Source organism: Zootoca vivipara, chromosome 5, assembly GCF_963506605.1.
Source record: "Zootoca vivipara chromosome 5, rZooViv1.1, whole genome shotgun sequence".
NCBI classification, from domain to species: Eukaryota; Metazoa; Chordata; class Lepidosauria; order Squamata; family Lacertidae; genus Zootoca; species Zootoca vivipara.
The window spans coordinates 17,023,821-17,038,300 of record NC_083280.1 but is presented as its reverse complement, the minus strand read 5'-3'; the positions used below and the strand labels follow the sequence as shown (position 1 = coordinate 17,038,300).

General features: G+C 44.6%; 1 protein-coding gene across 7 annotated transcripts in view; it reads right to left on the bottom strand.

Annotated features, from left to right (window-relative positions):
- Nucleotides 1-14,480, bottom strand: part of WDR49 (WD repeat domain 49) — a 100,110-nt gene that overhangs the window by 45,712 nt on the left and 39,918 nt on the right. For all 7 annotated transcript variants that reach the window (XM_060274405.1, XM_060274403.1, XM_060274404.1 and 4 more), the window contains 2 exons: nt 4,789-4,953; nt 1,213-1,328 (listed from right to left, as the gene is read on the bottom strand). In XM_060274405.1, the coding sequence (XP_060130388.1) occupies nt 1,213-1,328; nt 4,789-4,953 (281 nt within the window). The remainder of the gene's footprint in view (nt 1-1,212; nt 1,329-4,788; nt 4,954-14,480) is intronic.

The window sequence follows — 14,480 nt, the reverse complement described above, 5'->3', positions numbered from 1 at the left end:
GGACATGTTTGAGGGTCGTGAAATTGGTTGCTGCCCCACCCAAAACAGAACTCCAGTTCATGCGCTAATCAGGCCTTCGGAGAACTGGGCTACCTGAAGGGAATTAAGTTTCTCTGTGTTGGGTCACTTTTAGAAGAGAAAAACAGGTTAACAATCCATCTGTGTGGTAGAGATGAAAGGATTGTTATTCTCTTCCACCACAATGTCTACAGTAGATGTGACATTTGTTTGCCCTTGCATCACTTTTTTTTAAAAAAATAGCCAGCATTGGGGATCTACAGTTGTTGGGCCTGTGGAATGGGTAGAGGGACATGGGGGTCTTGGGAAATAGTGTTTCCCATGACCCTTAAATGGATACAGTATTTGCCAGGATCCTTATATAAAGGATGCCATGGACTGATCCTGAGACCTTTGCATGCAAACCAGGTTGTTGGGCCTGTGGAATGGGTAGAGGGACATGGGGGTCTTGGGAAATAGTGTTTCCCGTGACCCTTAAATGGAAACAGTATTTGCCAGGATCTCAAGGGCAGGATGCCAAGGACTGAGCCTGAGACCTTCTGCAGGCAAACCAGGTTCTTTATCACTGAGTTGTGGTCTTTCTTGTTCACGAAATATCACACTAGGCATGCATTAGCAGGGAGACCATATCCCTGTGTTTAAATAAAAAAGGAGGTTAGCTTATACATTTTGCTATAATTCAGGCTGCCCCAACCTGGTGCCCTTCAGATTTCAGACTACAACTCCCATCATCCTGGCTATGCCAGTTGGGGCTGATGGGAGTTGGAATCCGAAACATATGGAGGGCACCAGGATGGAAAGATTTAGTGACAGGTAAAAAAACAAAAACCTTTCTAAAATACATTGCTGTTATGCAATTTAATCTTGACTACATCCAAGAACATTTCCCATAGAACCTTTTGGGAAAACTCACTTCCCCACTTCCTCAAGGAAATCTAAAATGATGTTCCTGATCAAGACAGATGAGATCCTTTCCTGCTACGCTGCACCTTTGAATATCACATCCTTTCTCAGATGACACAGAGACACTGCTACATCTGTTCTTGGATTCAGTTATCCAACAGCCCTTGAATTGGTGTGACAGCCTGGAGAGATAAGCATTAGTTGATGTTATCTCCAGAAATGGAAGCCAAAAAAGTACACTTTTCCAATTTGCACATTCTCCAACATTGCGGCTTGATATTTACACAGTACCTGTCCCAGCCCAGAACTAATATAGTCCAGCTTAGCACCATGATCTGGGAGATTTCAACTGCTCGGTCTCTTCCGGCATTGAGCTTATGGTGACAATGTCCATTGAAGTCCCAGATCTGCAATTTAAATTAGGAAAACAATATGTCAAAAACAAAGTAGGAAATCAAAACATGTAAGAACATAAACATTGCAAAGACATAGACCTATTTAATGTAAGGTGGGGGGGAGCATTGCTTGTTGATAGGACACAAGCGTTTCATGCAGGAGATCCCAGCTTCGGTCCTTGTAATCTTCCATTAAAAGGATCACACATCTCTCTGCTGTGTGAGACTGATGCGCTCACACTTAGAGAAAAATGCAGTAGCTTTTCTCAGTGCAGTTATGGAAGAATAAAGCTGAGGAAGAGGACATTCATGAACCTGGACCTGGCTAAAGTTAGGGGCCATGCAGATGTTGTTGTTGTTGTTTAGTCGTTTAGTCGTGTCCGACTCTTCGTGACCCCATGGACCATAGCACTCCAGGCACTCCTGTCTTGCACTGCCTCCCACAATTTGGTCAGACTCATGTTCGTAGCTTCGAGGACACTGTCCAACCATCTCGTCCTCTGTCATCCCCTTCTCCTAGTGCCCTTAATCTTTCCCAACATCAGGGTCTTTTCCAGGGAGTCTTCTCTTCTCATGAGGTGGCCAAAGTATTGGAGCCTCAGCTTCACGATCTGTCCTTCCAGTGAGCACTATGCTATGCAGATATTGAAGTCCAAAAGACGCTGATGTACTCCATTTCGCAGCATCCCTGACTATTGGCCATGCTGGTTAGGGCTGATCAGAGTTGGAGGTGAACAACATGTGGAGAACCACAGATTCCCCACTCCTGGTGCACAGTGGAAGTGTAAGAGGAATGGCGGGGGGAGATTTCTATGGACTCAGCTATGCAGCTGCAAAGAAAACATTTTGTGTGTGTTTTAAGTGCAACATGCAATGTGATACTAAGATGGCGATGAGCTTTGTGGAAAATTCAATGTATTTTTTAAAACGCTTTTTTTAAAAAAGACATTTTCAGAATGTTTTTTATATGTGTGTAGATTCCACCTGTGTGTTCAGCTGAATGTCTCAGTGGATTTTACACGTGTACAACTGCACGGACATTGGGTTCTTATCTTGCAAGCAGGAATACAGGTATATGGGCCTCATGGAAATGTTCAGCTGAACACCCAGCGGTTATGGGTAAAGGCCCTAAGCACATTCACTGTACGTAGTTGTAACATCTGCATGGGATTTTAGCCATTACCAACTCAATTTGGTCATCAGTAACTTTAGCTGGAATGGAACAATGGCTTTAGCAAAACACAGCCCCAGTTTTCTTAAACCACACTGCTAAGTAGGGCTGCAATCCTAAACTGATTGACCTGGGGAATGCCTCAATAAATTCAACAGGGCTTAATCAGTGCTTTTTTCAGGTGCTGCTGCGCGGCGGGCGGGCGGGCAGGCACAGCGCGGTTGCCGTGGGCGCAGCTGTGCGGCGGACCGGCCGGCCAGTGGGCGGGCACAGCTCGCGGCGCCCCCCTGGCGGGCCGGCACCGTGGTGCCCTGCGCCACCCAGCCTGCACGTAGGGCCAGCCCTGCGCATGCATACCCTTGTATCCCCCCAGGAAAAAAGCACTGGGCTTAATTCTGAATCAATATGATCAGGACTGCAACCTAAGAGATTTCATTGCTTTACACGATGAGTATGGAAATTATGGTCCTTAACAACAATTCCCCGTATTGTTTCAACTAAGCAGGAAAGTGATAACTGCTTAGCAAAATAAACAAAAATCTTTTTAGTAGTTGGAATATGAGGCCCAGAATGAAGGATTAGCACCATAGGGCTCCTGCCGATAGGATCGTCCTACTCACATGTAGGACCCTGGCAGAGACACATGCCCAACTGGCATGTTCTCTTCCTCCTGTTCAGACATTCAGGAACTTCAAAACCCTTCTCTAGCCCGAACATCACAGCGACTGATACCAAAAGGCATTAGCACGCTTAGGGATCCTGCAGAGCATATGCAGTTTGCGTAACAGAACTCAGTAGCACAGAATTTTGGCTAGACTACATTTATTTACATATAATACACTTGGGGCATTCTGACTTAGCTCCTTCCTCTTTCTCATCAGACAGCAAAGAGAAAGAGCAAAGGACAATAGTCCCACATCACGGAAACACAGTAATACAAAACATCCTGTCTCCGTCACTTCCCACATTGTGGAATGAAAACATACACCGTCATGTGATAAAACCAATCCCATGACTGCAAGCACGGAGCAAGAATCCTAACAAACCCACCCTTCCACCAAAAATCTAGTCTTCCATGGTGAGTTGGCTTTCCCATCTCCAGCAGCACTTTCGGCTGCTGCAAACTTTCCGCCTCCCATACTTCAAGGACTGATCTCTCATCTGCATGGAGCCAGGGAACTTGGAGGTTTGTAAATGATCTCTGACTGTCGTCAAAGGGGGGAGTCAAATTTGGATTGGACTTGGTATGAGACAAGCCGGTTCCTGCTTTTTTGGTAGTGGCTCGGTTTATTTCCAATCTAATTCAGTGTGAGCTCATTCATCTCTACTATAATTATTCTGCAGTGATTCCTGTTAGGCAGACAATAATTGCCAGCCAGAAGAACTGACCACATGGAAATAGAATATTGGTATTTATTTTGTATTTATATCATCATTCCTTTCCTTTGCTAACAAGGGTGGGTAAAAACATGCCCTGTATGCAAAACTCCAGTAATCCCAAAAGCTTTTTAATTGCTGCTAATTAAAGCAGGAAAGGTTTCCTGAACTGATGGAATTAAGTGCTGAATTAAGCAGAAATGTTTGAAGAGCTGTTGCATTTCTGCATAACTCTCAAAGCACTTTCCACTGGAGGTTAAAACATTATCTCCATTTTTGTAGGCAAGGATAGATCATGATCTTTCAACATGCATGTGGTGGGTTGAATAACTTACTGCTTCTCCTTACCACCCCTTCTCATCGAAAGCTAGCCCGTCAAGGAGCCAAGTCTTTGAACTAACATGTTTAGCTTTTATTATGTAAGAGTTTCTAATGTAAAAAAGCACTCAAAAATGTATCATCCCAACTACATTCTGATGCCTTCACCATCCCACCTAAGGCTGAGAACACTTTTAATTTTATTTAAAGCTGGCAATTGAAATAATGGATCGGGTTTTGGCAAAGTGAGTTCAACAAAGGTTCCATTGAAACCAATGGGATAAATTCATGGGGGGGGGGAGAGGGATTCAAATAAATTCCAGCCCAATCTAAATATTTTTTTTTAAAAAAATGTCCAGTAGCACCATAGAGACCAACTAAGTTTGTTCTAGGTATAAGCTTTCATGTGCATGCACACTTCTTCAGAATGACAGATTCCAGCCCAATCTGTTTTCCTTTACCATTTTGTCATTCCAGAATCCAGTTGCTAATGTTTGCCCCCTACAACTCCTGCGGCAGAGCCATGTACTGTTGTCAGCCCATGTATTCTGCAAAATTGCATGTCGGGTAAAGTGGTTTCTCCCCTGACAACAAACACATACACACCTTTACGGTTCCATCTGTGCTTCCGGTGAAGAGTCTGGTCTGAGTCCCATCGAGGGCCATAGTACTGATCTCAGCATTGCCATGGCAACCTGTAAACTCTTTGATTTTCTGCCCAGTATCAATCAGCCAGAAGATAACAGTAGATCCTGCATCTGAGCTGATTACCTAAGGAAGGAGGAGGTGGAGAGAGAGTTTCTAGAATGAAAACCTTGCCTGTTTGCTCTCCGCATCTCCTTCCACACAAACACCTTCATTACCATAATCTTACACATACATGAACTTCACTTATATAATTGCCAACATTTGAAATGCAAATCCGAAAAACGTCGGCATTGATTTTCTCATCTTCTTTCTTTCTTTCAACTCATTAGAAGATTTATCTCCCCCTCCCCATTAAAGTTTATGGACTGCTTCTTATCCTATCTTAAATACCTGCCTTCCCAGCAAGCTCCGTTTAACTAAAGAATAATGATTTAACTGCCATTATCATTCAAGGGAGAAAAGAGGTGACTTGTTCCTTCTGCAGATAATACCCCAATCCAGAGGGGGACAATGTGTCCTTAGCAGCGAGAAGTGCAACAGAGAATTTTCCAGCTGAAATTATAAGGGTGCAGCAGACAAAGCGCTTTGTACAGAGCCATGAGATAAACCAGCCTCACTTTATCGCAGCAATTGATCCATTGAGTAATGGATCTTTAAAGCTGATCTAGGAAATGTCTCAGTATGCATTAGCTTTAATTTAAAAATTTAACTGTGTGGTCAGATTGGAAGAAAGTCCATTTGGAGACAGATCATGCTCAGTCTCCTAGGATAGCTTTAAGTCCAGGACATGCTATGTTACTCATAAAATTACATTTTCTTCGCCATTTTATCTGTGATTTATTGCAGAAGATTCGAAGCATATCAGTCTTATTCTGGCACAGGGATAGACAACCTCTCCCATCTTGCAGCTTTAAAAGTCAGAGCGACAAAAGCAAAATATGGTTTTTCAACATGGGCATATTTGTGTGGGGGTTATGTTCAGGACCCCCACATTGGACCACATAGAATCATAGAATCATAGAGTTGGAAGAGACCACAAGGGCCATCCAGTCCAAACCCCTGCCAAGCAGGAAACACCATCAAAGCATTCTTGACATATGCCTGTCAAGCCTCTGCTTAAAGACCTCCAAAGAAGGAGACTCCACCACACTCCTTGGCAGCAAATTCCACTGCCGAACAGCTCTTACTGTCAGGAAGTTCTTCCTAATGTTTAGGTGGAATCTTCTTTCTTGTAGTTGGAATCCATTGCTCCGTGTCCGTTTCTCTGGAGCAGCAGAAAACAATCTTTCTCCCTCCTCTATATGACATCCTTTTAAATATTTGAACATGGCTATCATATCGCCCCTTAACCTTCTCCTCTCCAGGCTAAACATACCCAGTTCCCTAAGCCGTTCCTCATAAGACATCGTTTCCAGGCCTTTGACCATTTTGGTTGCCCTCTTCTGGACACATTCCAGCTTGTCTGTATCCTTCTTGAACTGTGGTGCCCAGAACTGGACACAGTACTCCAGGTGAGGTCTGACCAGAGCAGAATACAGTGGTACTATTACTTCCCTTGATCTAGATGCTATACTCCTATTGATGCAGCCCAGAATTGCATTGGCTTTTTTAGCTGCTGCATCACACTGCTGACTCATGTCAAGTTTGTGGTCTACCAAGACTCCTAGATCCTTTTCACATGTACTGCTCTCAAGCCAGGTGTCTCCCATCCTGTATTTGTGCCTTTCATTTTTTTTGCCCAAGTGCAGTACCTTACATTTCTCCCTGTTAAAATTCATCCTGTTTGCTTTGGCCCAGTTGTCTAATCTGTTAAGGTCATTCTGAAGTGTGATCCTGTCCTCTGGGGTGTTAGCCACCCCTCCCAATTTGGTGTCATCTGCAAACTTGCTCAGGATGCCCTCAAGCCCATCATCCAAGTCATTGATAAAGATGTTGAATAAGACTGGGCCCAAGACAGAACCCTGTGGCACCCCACTAGTCACTACTCTCCAGGATGAGGAGGAGCCATTGATGAGCACCCTTTGGGTTTGGTCAGTAAGCCAGTTACAAATCCACTGAATGGTAGCATTGTCTAGCCCACATTTTACCAGCTTCTTTACAAGAATATCATGGGGCACCCAATATCAGGTAGCTTGGACCTAAGCCATGTAGGCCTTTATAGGTCATAACCAGCACTTTGAATTGTGCCCAGAAACAGACCGACAGTCAGTGGAGCTATTTTAACAAAGGAGTCGTTTGCTTTAGCTGCTATAGCATCATGGCTTTCCTATTTTTGCTGCTGTGAGTGTTGATCTCTTGAGTTCCTGCTGCTAACCCATTTAACCTTTTGAACGGTTGTGGCATTTTCAGTGTGTTTTGGATTTCTTGCGTGCTGCATTGGACATTTTATCTGGAAATTCAAAAGCAGGATTTAAACCTTTGAAATCAAAACAGATCCGTTCCAAACCACAAGATAAATGATGTTTGCTAGCCCACAATGGCAATGGTTGTGATAGCAGTCAAACTTAGGCTAATGAGGAGTTTAGCACAGTTACCTATCTTTAATCACAACACCACTTCTGACCACAAATGCAATGAAATGCTACATTGCCTCCATTACTTGCTTTAAAAATATTATGTCATTATTCCATAGATGTGCTTTGGAGAGTGCATTTTTGACCAGCTGGCTAACTAAAGGTCAGCAAGTAACTTGAAATATCTGCATATTAAAGCTTGGTGGGGTTTTAAGACCCATCATAGAACTGAGACTAATCAAGTGAAATAAGTTTGCTGCCCTTCAACTTTGGTAATTAAATGAATCTTCCTTGTGAAGAAGCGATATCCTGCATACTTATCATATCAAATGAGCAGTGCTCCTCTAAAGCCCTAAAACCATCATTACAAATGGCGCCCGAGTAGAATTTTAATTGCAACCCAATGTGCTTTTAATAACAGGAGCACTGCCCACCGGTAATATTGGAAAGTCTCCTCCAGAAAAATGAGTGAACTGGGATAGTTAGACTTGTCATTACAATACAAAGCAGTGGGAAAGAAATCGCCTGAGCCTCATTCTTGGCAGCACCTGAAAGGTATGAACATCGAGTCAGCAACAAAGAGTAGCACATCTGTTTTATGGCTGCTTGGGCCCAGCATGAAGCAGTGAGAGGTCGTGTGTGTCTCTGTGTGTGTGTGTTTAATGGCTTTATCCTTTTATTCTGTGTGACTCAGAGAGAAGGGTCACTGTGCTGTTTCTTCCTATGGATAGATGTCAGGAATTCATGGGGAATAGGTAATTATAGGTGGGGAATTAGATTGTGCCAGGTTTAAAAGGGAAATCTCTCTATATCATGGGTAGAGAAACTATGGCTCTTTGGGTGTTGGGGTTCCAGCTCCCATCAACCCCAACCAGCTTTATTACATTTGTATTTATTATTTCCATTGATAGCACTTAAGGTAAAGGACCCCTGGGTGGTTAAGTCCAGTCAAAGGCAACTGTGGGATGTGGTGCTCATCTCACTTCAGGCCAAGGAAGCCAGCGTTTGTCCACAGACAGCTTTCCGGGTCATGTGGTCAACATGACTTAACCACTTCTGGCACAGCGGAACACTGTGGCAGAAATCAGAGCGCACGGAAATGCTGTTTACCTTCCCACTGCAGCAATACCTATTTATCTACTTGCACTGGTGTGCTTTCGAAGTGCTAGGTTGGCAGAAGCTGGGACAGAGCTATGGGAGCTCACCCCGTTACTGGGATTCGAACCGCTGACCTTCTGATCAGCAAGCCTAAGAGGCTCGGTGGTTTAGACTACAGCGCCACCTGCCACTCTTGGTTCAGATTCCTAGAGTGGTTCACAGGTAAATGTACAAAATGCCCAACAGAATAATGTTAGAGGCTACATTAAAAACAGAAAAGTCATCTCATGGCTTTCAAAAGAGCAACAAGATGATCTGGAGGGACACAGGCTGAGTGATTGTTATATTTATTCCCTTAAAAGGGACACACAAAGTAGAGGGGAGCATTGGTTGGTAGAATGGTGTGCTCCTTTGGGAAAAGACAACAGTTTTCCCCATGTGACATGATGTATAGAAGGAACAGGGGCATCTGGGATCATCCCCATGCCTAAGCATGTTCAAGAGACTTTTTGAACAATCTGTATTTAAGCTTTTTGGGGTGACTGGGGATACTGTACTGCTTTCAGCCGGATCCCAGACTGCACATGCAGAGCTTATGCACATAAGTGTAGGGACTGTCAGGGGTGGGGCCAACAACAATGAGCCAAACTCGACTTCTCAAGCACATGCATTCCTTGTACCCGTCTTGGCTTGTAAACAGGGCTGTAAGGCATTATTGATGGCTGCTCCTCAAATTAGCAAGCCCTCTCCCATTCGCGGGACCCAGGTGGCGCTGTGGTTAAACCACTGAGCCTAGGGCTTGCTGATCAGAAGGTCGGCAGTTCGAATCCCTGTGACGGGGTGAGCTCCCGTTGCTTGGTCCCAGCTCCTGCCAACCTAGCAGTTCGAAAGCACGTCAAAATGCAAGTAGATAAATAGGAACCGCTACAGCGGGAAGGTAAACGGCGTTTCCATGTGCTGCTCTGGTTTGCCAGAAGCAGCTTTGTCATGCTGGCCACATGACCTGGAAGCTATACGCCGGCTCCCTCGGCCAATAATGCGAGATGAGCGCGCAACCCCAGAGTCGGTCACGACTAGACCTAATGGTCAGGGGTCCCTTTACCTTTACCTTACCTCCCATTCGCACCTGCAGATTTACTAACATTCATGCTTGAGCACATTTTGGAAAGGATTCTTTCTTGCCTTTAGAGTTCAGGTTTAAGTCAGGGAAGGGTAGGGGAAATCCCGCTGAAAAAGATAAAACCTCATTCCGTTTTGCTGACTTTTGCTTTTGTTCTCACTCTGAGTATCTGCCCGCGGCAGACTGTGCACAAAGGAATAAAAAGGACTGAAACTGTTGGGAATTTGGCAGGGAGCTATTTCTGTTTTTCTGTCTCCTTTCCCCATTCCCTGTCTGTTTTCTCATTGAGAACTTTTCAGCTTCCTTTATTTCAGATATTTTGACTAATGAAAGGGGCATATACGCATATATACAGTGCTTTTTTCATTTAAAAAATGTTTAGGGGTACTCTCATTTTCCTACTCAAATTGAAACACACACACACACACACACGAGAGCAGGTGGCGCTGTGGGTTAAACCACAGAGCCTAGGGCTTGCTGATCAGAAGGTTGGCGGTTCGAATCCCTGCAACGGGGTGAGTTCCCATTGCTCGGTCCCAACTCCTGCCAACCTAGCAGTTCGAAAGCACGTCAAAGTGCAAGTAGATAAATAGGTACCGCTCTAAGCGGGAAGGTAAACGGCGTTTCCGTGCACTGCTCTGGTTCGCCAGAAGCGGCTTTGTCATGCTGGCCACATGACCTGGAAGCTATACGCCGGCTCCCTCGGCCAATAATGCGAGATGAGCGCGCAACCCCAGAGTCGGTCACGACTGGACCTAATGGTCAGGGGTCCCTTTACCTTTATATATATATTACCTTATATATATATATAAAATCTGCTTCATCCATCTGATTTTTACAATGCTATGGAATGCTCAGGGCTGGATCTAGACACATTAAAGCACAGAGAAACCTGCTTTCTAAGAGGTCAGGATATTTGTCCATCTCACCCACAATTGCGTACTCTGACTGGCAGCTGCTCTCCAGGGCAGAGTTTCTTCCCATCACTGCATTCTGAACCTTTTAACACCAGGAGGTGGACCTGGGATACTGGGTATGTGATGCTTTACCACTGAGCTACAGCCTCTTCCACATTGATCTTCAATGTACTATTGATTTTGTAACGGAATCATAATTTCTGCTCTTTGGGCCAGATTCAACTACCCCATTCTGCTAGCGGAAGCCAGCGCAAAGGAATCCTGTTAGCACAGCAGGGCTTTCCCCTCTCTCATCGCCACATGTACACTCTGATAGGTTGGAAGAACCCCCAGAACAGCAGGTGGGAGAAGGAGAAGAGAGTGTGTTCCACTGGGCAACCAGAAGTGCTTGCACTGCTCAAATGCTCTCTTTACTGCTACATTGAATTCCACCCTTTGTGCTTTCCTGCACATCTTCTGGTGGGGCTATTTGCCTGTACTTCTTTCACGCTTCCGGTTAGGAATATCAATGTTTCTTGCCTTCAGCCAGTGTGTGCAGAATATTTTCAATTGACTCCGCTGGCAAATTGAGGGACATTTTAAACATTATGCAGAAGCACACCCGCAATTCCCATGAGGCATACACTCAATAGACAGTCACACCTCCCTGATGTGGAGACATGTGTGATTCGTGCATTTGTCACATTCACTTTCATAGACACTATACATTCAAAGCCCGTTCCCCCCGTCAAAGAATAATGGGCACTGTAGTTTATTAAGTGTTGCTAGGAATTGGAATTCTGAGAGGGGTAAACTAGAGGGCCCAGAATTGTTGGAGGGAAAGAATGTACTTTGAATGTCCTTTAAAGGTATAGTGTGTACACAGCCATATCCTTAAAACTTCCTAGGTGCTATTTTTCTAGAAAAAGAGGTGCCGGAACTCACCATGAACACTTCCCTCGTTCTCTTATGCAGTCGTACCTTGGATCCCAAACACCTTGAGACTCGAACGTTTTGGCTCCCGAACACCGCAAACCCAGAAGTGAGTGTTCCGGTTTGCGAACAATCTTTGGAACCCGAACGTCCAACGCTGCTTCTGTGGCTGCCGATTGCGTGCAGGAAGCTCCTGCAGCCAATTGGAATCCACGCCTTGGTTGTTGAACATTTTTGGAAGTTGAACGGACTTCCAGAATGGATTCCATTCGACAACCAAGGTACAACTGTAATGGCAGTGGCACCCACCTGAGAGGTGCCAGAACTAAGTTCTGGAGATTTCCAGATGAAAAAAGCCCTATAATACACCTAATGTGTGAACTGGTCCTCTGTTTTTATAAATATTCTTCTTAAAAAAAAAATTACCCATGTCCTGTTGTTGTTTAGTCGTTTAGTCGTGTCCGACTCTTCGTGACCCCATGGACCATAGCACGCCAGGCACTCCTGTCTTGCACTGCCTCCCGCAGTTTGGTCAAACTCATGTTCGTAGCTTCGAGAACACTGTCCAACCATCTCGTCCTCTGTCGTCCCCTTCTCCTAGTGCCCTCAATCTTTCCCAACATCAGGGTCTTTTCCAAGGATTCTTCTCTTCTCATGAGGTGGCCAAAGTATTGGAGCCTCAGCTTCACGATCTGTCCTTCCAGTGAGCACTCAGGGCTGATTTCCTTAAGAATGGATAGGTTTGATCTTCTTGCAGTCCATGGGACTCTCAAGAGTCTCCTCCAGCACCCATGTCCTATGCACTTGTGATTTTATCCTGACAACAGGATATTTGAGTATTCTGCATAAAAACTTCCTTTAGCAACATTTAGACTTTCAGGTTCCAAATACTTGATTCGTACAAAAACACATGACCCATCACATTATTGACACTTGCAGTTTACAGATCTCTTTTCAGATTACAATGATGGCTGTAATGCATTGAAGGCAGCAGTGTTTTATACCTGCACACCTGCTGGTGAAGTCGCAGCAGAAATAATCGTTAATCTGAAGCAGCAGAACAGGGACACATTCTACTATAACACAACGCATAAAGGTTGGGAAGATCTAAGAGGCAGGGAGACCTGCACATTTAGAAATCTTATTTTTTATCACTGCAAGTACCAAGCCAAAGTACCATTTCATTTTTACAGTTTTTTGTCGTTCCAGAGGGCTCAGTGTCAACACTCCATCGCCATATGCTGTGCACATGATATTTGTCCAACTTAGACACGTCTGCTAAATTCCCTTATTGACCTCCACTTGGTCTCATTCATTACATAACTGAATAGCACTGGTCCTTGGGTTGGGCTTCGTCTAACTCCTATTGAATTTTTGAAGTACTTTAGCCTTGCACTCCTGTGAGCAGTGGATCCAGATTTAATTTTGCTCATTCCTCAAATGTCATTTTCTGGTCTTCCATCTGCTCTCAAGAAAGCTCATATTTTTTTCTCCCACTGGTAAATCAAATGCAAAAAAATTAAAAAAAAAACCCCAAAGAAGTGATGTATAGTAGTTGCCCGTATCTATTATATGTCTGCAATAGTGTTCTAAGTGAGATAATATTGTTGACGGTTCAGATAAAAAACAAAATCTCAGTTCAGACATCACACCAAATGATGATTTGCATTAGCTATCATGTGGAATCCAAAGCATGATTGTTGGTCAATCTCCAAAGAACAACAAACCCTAGTGCAGCCATCCCCAAACTGCGGCCCTCCCGATGTTTTGGCCTACAACTCCCATGATCCCTAGCTAGCAGGACCAGTAGTCGGGGAAGATGGTAGTCCAAAACATCTGGAGGGCCGAAGTTTGGGGGTGCCTGCCCTAGTTTCTCTTGATTTCTCCCCCCCCCCCGTCTTTGTGACCTGATGTTCTCAGCATGAGGCTTCTGTCTAATTTAACACCATCTTCCTCCAATTGATCCCTGGCCCCTGCAGATGCCTCCCTTGTGGTTTATCTGTGCCAACAGGTACATCAACAGAACAATCCTACTTATTTGTTATTTGTTTATCGAACCACATTAACCCCAGTCTTTAGGCAGAAAGGCTCCCAGTGCAATTTACAGAAATTGGTGGTAAGATCATTCCCGCCCCACAGGCTTACAAACTAAAATAAATGATATACAAGGGGGGAAGTGTGGGGAGGGAAGGGGGGAAAGCAAGCGCCTTAAGGTTTCAGCTCCCTGGTAAATAGGCACAGGGGTCCTTCTCTCTCCTTTCATTTCACAATGAAACTTAAGGAGAAAGGCAGGCTGTATTAACTTCTTGCCTTGTGGTGCATTTGAGCTGATATTTTCATTGATATATAAAAATCAATCACACCTTTCATTCTGGAAGTGTCCCCAAGGGATTTTTTTTTAAAAAAATTGAAAGATAAAGTACAGAGAAGATAGGCCACCACCACCAAGCCTGCGTGTGCACTTTCAGACACAAAAGATACCACTGTTAGCAGATACAACGCAGCCTAACCGCACAGCAGTAAGAGAAAATGTCACATGGCCGAAAGCTTATGAGATAAGGAGGCTGGAAGAGAGCTGTGGTAGAAGCGACTGGAGATAGTGTCCTCAGTTATGAAGAGCCTGCTGGATCCGACCAATGGTTCAACTAGTCCAGCATCCTGTTCTCACAGCGAAATTTACCTTTGGTAAAGTACGTTGCATGTGGAGACCCTTTAACCTGGCCTAGAAATAAATCCAAACCGGACTCAAATTTTGGTTTGGGTTTTGGCATAATTTAGGCCACAATTTTATTGATTACAAATCAAGTGAGTGGTTGTGTAGGCTCTGGTTCGGCTAGCTCCTGCAGCATTGCAGGAAGCGGTGGCTACGGTTAGCAATCATCAGTCAGCCTTGGGTGAACACCTGGGACAGAGGCAGGTAGGGGTGTCTGCCACATCTCCACCCAGGTGAGCCCTGAACTCAGGCTCAGGGCACAACCCCGCTCGGGGAAGACCAACCACGAGCCCTTGGATTCCTTTTACAGGAATACTCATGCATATAGGGATGGCTAGGAATCCTGCCACCCCTATCAACAAGAACCAGAGCCTATC